Source organism: Mesoplodon bidens (assembly GCF_964165515.1).
Source record: "Mesoplodon bidens genome assembly, chromosome: X".
Lineage (NCBI taxonomy): Eukaryota > Metazoa > Chordata > Mammalia > Artiodactyla > Ziphiidae > Mesoplodon > Mesoplodon bidens.
This window is the reverse complement of record NC_138163.1, coordinates 80,418,133-80,431,550: the sequence shown is the minus strand read 5'-3', so window position 1 is coordinate 80,431,550 and position 13,418 is coordinate 80,418,133. Positions and strand designations below refer to the sequence as shown.

At 44.3% G+C, this 13,418-nt stretch overlaps 2 protein-coding genes across 2 annotated transcripts in view; one reads left to right on the top strand and one right to left on the bottom strand.

Annotated features, from left to right (window-relative positions):
- ERCC6L (ERCC excision repair 6 like, spindle assembly checkpoint helicase) overlaps nucleotides 1-2,974 on the bottom strand; it is a 60,463-nt gene extending 57,489 nt beyond the window's left edge. Inside the window, exon 1 of the mRNA XM_081221327.1 lies at nucleotides 2,787-2,974. Within this exon, the coding sequence (XP_081077453.1) occupies nucleotides 2,787-2,854 (68 nt within the window). The 5' untranslated portion in view covers nucleotides 2,855-2,974. The remainder of the gene's footprint in view (nucleotides 1-2,786) is intronic.
- PIN4 (peptidylprolyl cis/trans isomerase, NIMA-interacting 4) overlaps nucleotides 1-13,418 on the top strand; it is a gene marked incomplete at its 3' end in the record, with an annotated part of 96,669 nt that overhangs the window by 68,578 nt on the left and 14,673 nt on the right. The gene's annotated exons all lie outside the window — the stretch shown is intronic.

Sequence of the window (13,418 nt, the reverse complement as noted above, 5' to 3'; positions counted from 1 at the left end):
ACATTATGCTACATAAAATAAACCAGTCACGGGCTTCCCTGGTGGCGCAGTGGTTAAGAATCCACCTGCCAATGCAGGGGACCTGGGTTCGATCCCTGGCCCGGGAAGATCCCACATGCCTTGGAGAAACTAAGCCCATGTGCCACAACTACTGAGCCTGCGCTCTAGAGCCCGTGAGCCACAACTACTGGACCCACATACCACAACTACTGAAGCCCACGCACCTAGAGCCAGTGCTCCGCAACAAGAGAGGGCACAATGAGAAGCCCGATCACCGCAACGAAGAGTAGCCCCTGCTCGCCACAACTAGAGAAAGCCTGCGCACAGCAACATAGACCCAACACAGCCAAAAATAAAAATAAATTTATTTTAAAAATTAAAAAAATAAAAAATAAACCAGTCACAAAAAGACAAATACTGTATGATTGTACTTATATATAAGGTCCCTAGAGAAGTCAAATTCACAGAGAAAGTAAAATGGTAGCTGCCAGGGGCTGGGGGAGAGAGGAATGAGGAATTGTTGTCTAATAGGTATAGAGCTTTAGTTTTGCAAGATGAAAAGAGTTCTGGAGAGGGATGATGGTAATGGTTGAACAACAATGTTCATGTATTTAATACCACTGAACTGTACACTTAAGAATAGTGAAAATGGGTGCTCACTTTGGCAGCACATATACAAAAATTGGAACAATACAGAGGAGATTAGCATGGCCTCTGTGCAAGGATGACACGCAAATTCATGAAGCATTCCGTATTTTTGGAGTTTGGGATTAGCAGATGCAAACTATTATATATAGAATGGATAAACAACAAGGTCCTACTGTATAGCACAGGGAACTATATTCAATATCCTGTAATAAACCATAATGAAAAAGAATATGAAAAAGTATACCTGAAACTAACATGATACTGTAAATCAACTATACTTCAATTTTAAAAGATTTTTTTAAATTTTAAAGACTATATATAAGTATAAATGAATCACTTTGCTATATACCAGAAACTAACACAACATTGTAAATAAAAACACTTCAATAAAAAATAAATTTTAAAAAAATAATGGTTAAGATGGTAAATTTTATGTTGTATTTTATAATAATTTAAAGAAAAATTTAAATGCTCATTCCCACATCACCATGTCCTCCACCCTTAGCCATCCGGTGAATGATTAGTTTCTCAACACCAATGTCTCCTCTTGTGAGCCCTTCCCTTAGCTCACTGATCCTTGTAGTTGGCCATTCCCTCCTGTAGTATGCCTTGCACACTGTACCTCTTACAGCACTTATCAAACAATATAGCAATTATGGTCTACCTATCCCTTTCCACCACTAGATTATAAGCAGTCTGGGGGCACGGACAGTGTTTTACTCCTCTCTGTATCCCCTAGACCTGGGGCTTGGTAGACTGGACAAACCCAAGAAAGGCTTCTGTAGGGGGGTATCTTAAAATTAATGCTTATTTTTGTACATTAAAGCACAGCATACACAAAAATCACTGAAAAACTACAAAAGGAAAATATTTTACCATATATAACAAGAACTTTAAATTTTTAATATATTAATATATATTTAAATAACTTTAAAAAGCTAGTTCCAAACAGAAAGATGAGTGTTGAACCTTGACTGGAAGTGTATACAGTAAATTATAAATGTAAAATAGAATAATAGAAAATATTTAAATTTAGAAAGAATAATATCATAAGGCATTACCAATCTTTATTTATTAAAAGAAAACGGATTTCAAAATGGTAATTTTGTGATACAGCCACTATGGAGAACAGTATGGAGGTTCCTTAAAAAACTATAAATAGAACTACCATACGACCCAGCAATCCCACTACTGGGCATATACCCTGAGAAAACCATAATTCAAAGAGAGTCATGTACCAAAATGTTCATTGCAGCTCTATTTACAATAGCCAGGACATGGAAGCAACCTAAGTGTCCATCCACAGATGAATGGATAAAGAAGATGTGGCACATATATACAATGGAATATTACTCAGCCATAAAAAGAAACGAAATTGAGTTATGTGTAGCGAGGTGGATGGACCTAGAGTCTGTCATACAGAGTGAAGTAAGTCAGAAAAAGAAAAACAAATGCCGTATGCTAACACATATATATGGAATCTTTAAAAAAAAAAAAAAAGATTCTGAAGAACCTAGGGGCAGGGCTGGAATAAAGACCCAGATGTAGAGAATGGACTTGAGGGACACGGGGAGGGGGAAGGGTAAGCTGGGATGAAGTGAGAGAGTGGCATGGTCATATATACACTACCAAATGTAAAACAGATAGCTAGTGGGAAGCAGCCGCATAGCACAGGGAGATAAGCTCGGTGCTCTGTGTCCACCTAGAGGGGTGGGATAGGGAGGGAGACGCAAGAGGGGAGAGATATGGGAACATATGTATATGTATAGCTGATTCACTTTGTTATAAATCAGAAAGTAACACTCCATTGTAAAGCAATTATACTCCAATAAAGATGTTTTTTAAAATGGTGATTTTGAAAGCTGTAGACCCGAGAAAGCCTGGATCGATTGAAGTTCTGGCTCTTAAGGAGTTCATACTGGAGTTATTTGACCCGGGGCATCGGGGGCTCCCCAGGCTTTAGAAATCTGGGGAAATCCCCACGCCTCCTCCGAGAACACGGGCGCGCGTCTCACAAGGCTCCACCTCAACAGTTTGGGCCCCTGGGAGGGTCCAGGGGACCCCCCACACACACCCACACCCACTCCCACTCCCGGCCAGGGCCTGTGAACTAGACCCGCCCAGCGACCCAAATGTACCTCAGGTAACGGGCAGCCTGCTCTGGGCTTAAGGCCCCAGCTTCCGCAAACCCTCGGGACGCCTCCATGACCCTCAGATTGGGCTCCGAGTATCTCGACCGCGGATTGAACTTCCCTCGCTCCCGCCCTGCGCATGAGCCTTGCGCGTGGAGGCGGGGCAGGGCCAACGGACAGTGTAGCGGCCGGCCAATCCACTGCACCGCGCTCCGGCGCCCCCGCCTGAGCCCCGCCCACGAAGGTCGCGCGCATGCGCCTACGCCCGCTGTGGGGGTGTAGAGGCGGTAGCTGACCCCGTGGCGGGGGGTGGGCTATGTCCTCTTGTCTCTTGCATTTTCAGTCTAGTCCAAACCACGCTGCGGCGAATTCTTGTGTGCGTGTGATATCCTTGTGAGTGGAGTAGACTGCCTGATATGATCTCAGTCGTTTTAGTGGCCCTTAGAAACCTCCTCCACAGCCCAGATCCCCAAATATCCTCCCTTCTCTGCTCACCAGCGTCTGGTACTGAGCGTGCTTTGAATTCATACATCCTAGGAGGCATAGTCCTCGTGATTTAAACTCACAGTAAAGAAGAGTATTCAAGAACCAAGCCAAAAGTCTCATTTGAGAAATAAGTAGTGCTGTTGTGTATGGTCACCACCATTTCTTCAGAAGCTCCAACTGAGATGCAGTCATATTTTCAAAGGCAGAGCTCAGGGCTTCAGGTAACATGGTGATTGAGTTTAAGTGGCTTCCCTGGGCAATGCTAAATAGGTTTGTGAGCCAACAAAAATTGTCCTTTTTCACATACTGGCAAGAACATGGACATTAAGATTCCTCGAGGCACTAATTAACATTCAGTATTTGAAAACTCACCTATTGACCCAGTCATATGCCTACCACATATCCAGAAGATTTTACGGTTTTTGTAAATTTCATAGAACGTTAGTGATAAGGGAAACACCGACTGAAACCACCCGCCCTCGCCAGGCACCATAGTAACCACTTGCATGAGGTATCTTAAAACAGAAGGTCCCGGGGCTTCCCTGGTGGCACAGTGGTGGAGAGTCCGCCTGCTGATGCAGGGGACACGGGTTCGTGCCCCAGTCCGGGAAGATCCCACATGCCGCGGAGTGGCTGGGTTCGGGAGCCATGGCCGCTGAGCCTGCGCATCCGGAGCCTGTGCTCCGCAACGGGAGAGGCCACAACAGTGAGAGGCTCGCGTACCGCAAAAAACAAACAAACAAACAAACAAACAAAAAAAAACAGGTGGTCCTGGTAAGGAATACGGAACTAACAAGCTACCAGCGACCAGAGTTAAAAAGGGAACTTAAAGAAGGTGGTCTACTTTCCTGGTTTATATGACTTTAAGTCATATGTTCATGTGACTTTAGGCCCTCTGTTAAAGAGGGCTTTTAGTATACCACTACTGTCCCCATTTTTCAGATGTGAAAATTGAGGCTCAGAGAAATAAAGTGACTTGGCCTAAGGTTCCAAAGCTGGGAAATGGTAGGGCCAGAATTCCATACCAAGTCTATGTGAACACAAATCTGTGCTCATTCACAGTGTCACACTGCCTATTGCTGCAAAGAAGAGGGGAGTGGTGGGAAATGAGGTTTCAGGGGTAGTTGGAAGCCAGTTTGTGAAGGAGCTTGTTTACCCTGCTAAAGTGTTTGAATCACTTCTTCTCCTGGAGGCAAGTTTGAATTGGGGATGGGGGTGGGGAGTCAAGTGTATAGGTGCCCTGGGTACCCAAAGGATGAGTGTGGTGAGAAGAAGGGCTGGTGGAGAGAATTCCATTGAAAAGAAAAGAGAGATATGAGCACAAAAATCTTTATCTTGAGTCTGAGGAAGGCCATCTCTAGTTGTGCTTTGGCTCAGTGTCTGCCATCATCACTCATACCCTTGGAATTGTTGAGAACCCAGGGTGAAGCAAAGCAGAACCCTGATTGCTGCCTTAGGCAACTGCCCCTATCTTGGCTTTGGAGAAAAGCTAAAAGGAAGGCCCTCAGGAGCCATGCTACTCCCTGTATGTTTCCCTGGGACAGTGATCTCCAAACGACCTGATCATTAGATAAAAGGACCAACCCTCCTGCTTACCTGCCCTTAGGCTACTGGATTTTTCTCAGTGCCATTTTCACACAGCCACAGGACTCCCCCTCTTTAAACACAAAGTCCTCCAGCTCTCCTTCCCTCCCCCTCAGTCCTGCAGTAGCTGCTTCCTTTGGGCCCTTCTCAGTGCCTTCTGGAGTGCCAGCTCCCACCATAGGGTGCCAATGGCCTAGGAAACTTGGCACCCATGACTCCTAGTCCTCCTCTGTAAATGGTCACACACATTCACAGGCTGAAAATAAGAGAGAGGTTGGGGAGGATTTAGAGTGGATAAATGGAGAGAATGAAAAGAAGATCAAGATAAGAGTTACCACTCATACTGAAGAATAAAAACCATATGATCATCTCAATAGATGCAGAAAAAGCTTTTGATAAAATTCAACACCTATTTATGATAAAAACTCTCCGGAAAGTGGGCATAGAGGGAACCTACCTCAACATAATAAAGGCCATATACGACAAACCCACAGCAAACATCATTCTCAATGGTGAAAAACTGAAAGCAATTCCTCTAAGATCAGGAACGAGACAAGGATGTCCACTCTTGCCACTATTATTCAACATAGTTTTGGAAGTCCTAGCCACGGCAATCAGAGAAGAAAAAAATAAAAGGAATATAAATTGGAAAAGAAGAAGTAAAACTGTCACTGTTTGCAGATGACATGACACTATACATAGAAGACCCTAAAGATGCCACCAGAAAACTACTAGAGCTAAACAATGAAGTTGGTAAAGTTTCAGGATACAAAATGAATGCACAGAAATCTCTGGCATTCCTATACACTCACAACGAAAGATCAGAAAGAGAAATTAAGGAAACAATCCCATTCATGATTGCAACAAAAAGAATAAAATACCTAGGAATAAACCTACCTAAGGAGGTAAAAGACCTGTACTCAGAAAACTATAAGACACTGATGAAAGAAATCAAAGATAACACAAACAGATGGAGAGATATACCACGTTCTTGCATTGGAAGAATCAATACTGTGAAAATGACTATACTACCTAAAGCAATCTACAGATTCAATGCAATCCCTATCAAATTACCAGTGGCATTTTTGACAGAACTAGAACAAAAAATCTTAAAATTTATATGGAGACACAAAAGACCCCGGGTAGCCAAAGCAGCCTTGAGGGAACAAAACGGAGCTGGAGGAATCAGACTCCCTGACTTCAGACTATACTACAAAGCTACAGTAATCAAGACAATATGGTAGGGCTTCCCTGGTGGCGCAGTGGTTAAGAATCCGCCGGCCAATGCAGGGGACATGGGTTTGAGCCCTGGTCTGGGAAGATCCTGCATGCTGTGGAGCAACTAAATGCATGCACCGCAACTACTGAGCCTGTGCTCTAGAGCCTGCGAGCCACAACCACTGAGCCCATGAGCCACAACTACGGAAGCCCACACGCCTAGAGCCCATGCTCTGCAACAAGAGAAGCCATCACAATGAGAAGCCTGCGCACCACAACGGAGAGTAGCCCCCACTCGCCGCAACTAGAGAAAGCCCATGTGCAGCAACGAAGAAGACACAACACAGCCAAAAATAAATAAATAAAATTAATTAATTAATTTTTAAAAAGACAATATGATACTGGCACAAAAACAGAGATATAGATCAGTGGAACAGGATAGAAAGCCCAGAGATAAACCCACGCACCTATGGTCAACTAATCTATGACAAAGGAGGCAAGGATATACAGTGGAGAAAAAACAGTCTCTTCAATAAGTGGTGCTGGGAACACCGGACAGGTACATGTAAAAGAATGAAATTAGAACACTCCCTAACACCATACACAAAAATAAACTCAAAATGGATTACAGACCTAAATGTAAGACCGGACAGTATAAAACTCTTAGAGGAAAACATAGGAAGAACACTCTTTGACATAAATCACACCTCCTAGAGTAATGGAAATAAAAACAAAAATAAACATATGGGATCTAATGAAACTTAAAAGATTTTGCAAAGCAAAGGAAACTACAAAAAAGATGAAAAGACAACCCTCAGAATGGAAGAAAGTTTTTGCAAATGAATCAATGGACAAAGGATTAATCTCCAAAATATATAAACAGCTCATGCAGCTCAATATTAAAAAAAAAAAAAACAACCCAATCAAAAAATGGGCAGAAGACCTAAATAGACATTTCTCCAAAGAAGACATACAGATGGCCAAGATGCACATGAAAAGCTGCTCAACATCACTAATTATTAGAGAAATGCAAATCAAAACTACAGTGAGGTATCACCTCACACCATTTAGAATGGGCATCATCAGAAAATCTACAAACAACAAATGCTGGAGAGGGCGTGGAGAAAAGGGAACCCTCTTGCACTGTTGGTGGGAATGTAAATTGATACAGCCACTATGGAGAACAGTATGGAGGTTCCTTCAAAAACTAAAAATAGAATTACCATATGACCCAGCAATCCCACTACTGGGCATATACCCAGAGAAAACCATAATTCAAAATGACACATGCACCCCAATGTTCACTGCAGCACTATCTACACTAGCCAGGTCATGGAAGCAACCTAAATGCCCATCGACAGACGAATGGATAAAGAAGATGTGGTAGGGACTTCCCTGGTGGTGCAGTGGTTAAGAATCAGCCTGCCAATGAAGGGGACATGGGTTCAAACCTTGGTCCGGGAAGATCTCACATGCCATGGAGCAACTAAGCCCATGTGCCACAACTACTGAGCTAGCGCTCTAGAGCCCATGAGCCACAACTACTGAGCCTGTGTGCCACAACTACTGAAGCCCGTGTGCCTAGAGCCCGTGCTCCGCAACAAGAGAAGCCACCGCAATGAGAAGCCCGCACACTGCAACGAAGAGTAGCCCCTGCTCACCATAACTACAGAAAGCCCATGTGCAGCAACCAAGACCCAACACAACCAAAAATAATAAATAAATAAATGAAATTAATTCTTAAAAAAAAAAAGACGTGGTTCATATATACAATGGAATATTACTCAGCCATAAAAAGGAACAAAACTGCATCATTTGTAGAGACATAGTTGGATCTAGAGACTGTCATACAGAGTGAAGTAAGTCAGAAAGAGACAAACAAATATCGTATATTAACGCATATATGTGGAACCTAGAAATATAGTACAGATGAACTGGTTTGCTGGGCAGAAATAGAGACACAGATGTAGAGAACAAACATATGGACACCAAGGGGGGAAAGTGGCATGGGGGCTGGTGGTGGGATGAATTGGAAGATTGGGATTGACATATATACAGTAATATGTATAAAATAGATAATTAATAAGAACCTGCTGTGTAAGAAAATAAATAAAATTTAAAAATTAAAGAAACAAACAAACCCAGTGCCAAGAGCCGCACCTCACATCTCCTGGAGCTATCTTTTTCAGAGATATGCTTGTGTAGCCAGTAGCCCCAGTTACTGCAGTTACAAATCAGTATAGTGTGTTCAGACCACCATCCTCCTATGATTCATCAGGGAAGTGATGAAATAAATTAAGTGTAGTGAATTGCTTTAGAGACCAGGGAATGAAAAATATATGCTTGTTTCTGTTCTTTCTTTTGTATTCCTTTTCAAACAAATAAGTACTCCATAAACATTAATTTTTAAAAAATGAGTTACTACTATATTCCATTTATGTGTCAGGCCCTGTTCAAAGCAGTTTACTTTTATTAACTCTCTTGGCTGTTCCTCATTTCACATCTACCCCCAAAGCAAGTGCTTGAATTCTCACTGCTTCTCTCAAGGCAATGGAGTTTTTTAAACCTTCCCTAATTATTGTTAATTTTTAAAGTGTGATGGTGGTATTGTTGTATGTTTTAAAGCCCTTATCTGCTAGAAATACATAATGGAGTATTCTCAGATAAAATGATATGACACCTGGGATTTACATTAAAATACTCCAGTAGAGAGCAAAATGAGAGACAGGTGAACATAGATTGGCAAAATGTTGATAATTGTTGAAGCTTGTTACAGAGGTTCATTATCCTCTTCTCTCTACTTTTCTGCATGTTTGAAAATTTCCATAATAAAAAATAAAAAAGAAAAAAACCTTTGCTTTCTAATCTGCAAATTACACTGAGTCACCCGCACTCACAGACTGGAAATAAGATAATGAGGCCTTGTGGGAGAGTTCAGAATAGGTAAATGGAGAGATGGATGAGGCAGAATACAAACAATAGCTACTACTGGGACTTCCTTGGTGGCACAGTGGTTAAGAATCCGCCTGCCAATGCAGGGGACATGGGTTTGAACCCTTGTCTGGGAAGATACCACATGCTGCAGAGCAAACTAAGCCCGTGCGCCACAACTACTGGACCCACGTGCCACAACTACTGAAGCCTGTGCGCCGCAATTAGAAGCCACCACAATGAGAAGCCCACACACTGCAACGATTAGCCCCCACTCACCGCAACTAGAGAAAGCCTGCACACAGCAACAAAGACCCAACGCAGCCAAAAAATAAATTAATTAAATAAATAAAAATTTTTTAAAAGAACAATAGCTATTACTAATAGAGCACTTGAGTGCCAGGCCTTGTTGTATGCGCTTTACATATATTAACTCTTGTAATCCTCACAACAACCTTGTTAGGTAGTGTATACCATTATTAAAATCCCTTTATAGATAAGGAAACTGAGGCACAAGAAAGACTGAATAAGTTACACAAATTTACACAGCTTGTGAGTGGCAAAGCTGAGTTCCAAACACAAGCAGCCTGGCTTTTGACTCTTTGCTCTTAAATACAATGCTAGTTAGATATAGAAAGCAGCTGATAGGTGTAAAGAAGGATTCATTCTTCTATTATTTATTTATTTCATAAATATGTGTTAAGCCTTTACAAGGTGGCCAGGCAAGGATATGGGTGCTAGGGAACAGTGGTGAGCAAAAGAGACAGATTCTTGCTATCAAGGAGTTTAAATTTTGATTGGGGGCTGGGGGTTGGGTACACTTGAAACAATGATCACGCAAGCATATGGAAAATTACAAACCATGATGAGGTTTGAGGCAGGAAAACTCCAGGGAGTTCTGAGAGCATCTGATGAGGTACCTGACCCAGTCTGGAAGGGCTGGGAAAGGTTTCTCTGAGAAAGTAGTATTTGAGCTGAGAGCTGAAGGATGAAGAGGAGTTAATTAAACGAAAAAAATAAAAAGGGAAGGGAAGAGCATTTCAGGAAGAGGGAAGAGCATTACTAAAAACCCTGTGACAGGAGAAAGCTTGATGCATGGGAAGAATTGAAAAGGATAGGGTGATTGGAGCAAAGCCTAGAACGCTAAAGTTGGAACAGTTTTCTGGAGTCAGTGCAATGTCACAGGTGAGGGAACTGCCACTGGGAAAGAAGGGAGCGGCTTGTCTGAGGTTACACCCTGAATCAGTGGCAGAAATGGGATTCAAACCTAAGTTCCTTGACTCCCAGCCAAGTGCTCTTTCCAGCACAGACCTCGGCTTCACTGCATATGAGGAGGAGGGAAGCCAACTTGGTGTCAGCAAAATGCTGCTCTTGGGGACTGAGAATGGGAGAGGGTATTTTTAGAGATAGATAAAAATAACCAAATGAAGTCTTCATGGGCAAGGAGATCAAGAGTGGGTTGGGGGCATAAAAAATAAGAAAGTGATTTGGAAACAGAAAGAATTTAATTTGTGATTCCCAGACACCTAATTAAGCTTTCCTCCCCTATTTCTAGCTAGGGTTCTAAAGTGGGTGGAGGTTTTGTTGGCGGGTGGAGAAGGGGACTGAGACTGAGGCCTTAATTCCCTCTTTTGTGGGTGAGAGGCGTCTGTTCCAGGGGAAGGAGGGAAGGTGCTTGGAGGAGGTGAGTCTTCTCCAGCTCTGCCAGCAGGGGGAGCCGGAAACCAAATTTCCTAAGAACGGCAGCTGGCCTGGCCCGAGGGCTGGATAAATTCTTTTCTTTTTTTTAAATTAAATTTCTATATTTTATTTTTGGCTGCACTGGGTCTTCGTTGCTCCACGCGGGCATTCTCTAGCTGCGGCGAGCGGGGTCTACTCTTCATTGCCGTGCGCGGGCTTCTCACTGCAGTGGCTTCTGTTGTGGAGCACAGGCTCTAGGCACGTGGGCTTCAGTAGTTGTGGCACACGGGCTCAGTAGTTGTGGCACACAGGCTTAGTTGCTCCGCGGCATGTGGGATCTTCCCGGACCAGGGCTTGAACCCGTGCCTCCTGCACTGGCAGGTGGATTCTTAACCACTGTGCCACCAGGGAAGCCCCGGGGCTGCATAAATTCTTATTGGAAACTAGTCAAGTCAGCCTGAGATGCTGTGGAAATGACAGGAACTGAGAGGAAAGAGGGAGCCAGGAGTTAGGATTGTCCACAGGGTCTTTGCACTAAATTGCAAAGTCTGATGAGTGCTTTCTAAACTGTCTCCTAGGGTTTGGGCTGAAGCAGGCACCAAAGGGGAGGGAATCCTTTGACAGGAAGGACAGTGCTGCTGCAGAAAACATGGCATCCTCCACTCTCCTTGGGCTACCTCATCCACTCGCAGCACATCACAATTCTGTCTGTAACCTCATCCTCTCTCCCGAGTTTCAGACCTATATGGCCAGATGGCTACAGGACATGTCTTCCTGGAAGCTCGAACTCAACATGACACTGACTTCATTTCCTACCTTCCCCTACACCTGTTCCCTCAATATTCCCTGTCTCCATGAACAGCAGTGCCAATCCCCCAGTTGTTCAAGTCAGAAATTGGGAGGCCTCTTTCCAATCTACCAATAAGTCCTGTTGCCTCTACCTCCAAAATATATCTCAAATCCAACTGCCACTGCCAATCTCCACTGCCACCATTCTGGTCTATGCCACTATTATCTCTAGCCTGGCTCACTGCAATAGCCTCCTGACTTTCTTCCAGCTTTTATATTTGTGCCTGTTCCTCATTGTCTCCGCACCCAGAAACCAGAGTGATCTTGCAAAAACACCGATCTGATCATGTCATGGGCCAGTCTAAACCCTTCAAAGCCACCTCTTTGCCCTCAAAATCAAATCCTGCCTTCTCACCATGGCTTACCAAGCCTCCCTGATCTGGCACTTGACTGCTTCTCCCACCTTATGCCTCACTTCTTCACAGCCCCTACACACACACACACACACACACACACACACACACACACCATGATCGTCTCAAACTGAACCACCTCCACTTACTCAAATCTTGCCTCTAGGCCCTCGCACGTTCTGTTTCCTCTGTCTGGACTTTCTTTTTTGTCTCAGTATCCCCTAATCCACTCCTTGGCTCTCAGGTCTCCCTCCTTCCAGAGACCTTCCATGATCCTTCTCAACAGTGGTCCTCTGTGACGCAGTGTGACACACCTTGCCTTTATCCTTAGATTTAGTCCATGGAATGTGGCTGCCTGATTACCTGTCTGGCTCCCCATATTCATGTGAGCTGTGTGAAGGACAGATCTGTCTTTTGCACAGTTACAGCTTCACAGAGCTTAGCAAGCACTTACACGTAGTAGCTGATAAGTAAATATTTGTTGGAGGGATGGATGGATGAACTGTCAATTCACTAATCCTAAAGGAGAGCAACGGGCACCATGTTAGTGAGTTCGAATGAGGCTGGGGGTGAGATTGATATATCCAAAACAATAATAGGGACCAGGAACCAGGGAAGAGGGGAGGTCCAAGCATGCCCATCCCAACCACTCCTCTTGCCAGCATTGCCCTGTTTCCCTCTTGAACCTGCTTCAAGAGGGGCCTGGAAATAGCGCAAAGGAATCTGAGTTACACCCAGGAACAAGATTTTCCTTTTCTATTCCTTTCCCAAATCTTGGGCAGGGGCAAAGTCATGCATGCTTGGCTGTGAGATGGATGGGCTCTAGCCAGGTCCAAGAGTTGGTAGATTCTCTGCATGTCCTGTACCCACGTTCCCCAGGTCAAGGGCATTTCTGGGAGCTCCCTGTGAGTTCCTTTTCAGCTCCCTCACCCTCCCTGAAGCAGCAGAGAAACCCTCCCTACACGGATGGGCGCCTCTCCCAAAAGCTGGAGTCAAGGCTCCACCCTGGAAGCCCAAGAAGGGATTCCTGGAGGTGTCGGGCGGGGTGGGGGGGGGACCTAACCTTAACCTCTGTGATCCTTTTTCTTGCCTCTTTGGCACTAAAAGAGACAGACAGTAAAAACTACAAGCTCTCGTGTGGGGGATGAGGGTTACGTTTTTCTCCAGCCCTTCGAAGGCCTTGGCCCCCTGCCCAGATCTGAGTCAGGAACTGTATGTCCCAAAGAACTGGCTTCCCAGCCATCTGCTCTGAGCTTAAAGAGCCTAAGGGCCCTCGTGGGATGCTTTGTTCAAATTAGCCAAGAAGGGCAGGGCGAGGACAACACAGCAGGAGGGACCTTGGCCAGTCTAGGCCTCTGAAGGTGTGGAGGGAAGGGGCAGATACATGACACCAGGGCATGTTGAGGGCATGGCAAATCCCCAAGCAGAGAGCTCCTCTCACAGTCCAGCTGCACTGCTCCTAGAGCCAAGCTTTCCCAGCTCCCCTTCTGAGGGAACTAATGGCTTTGTGAGCACCTACTTTATGCCAGCCATTTCC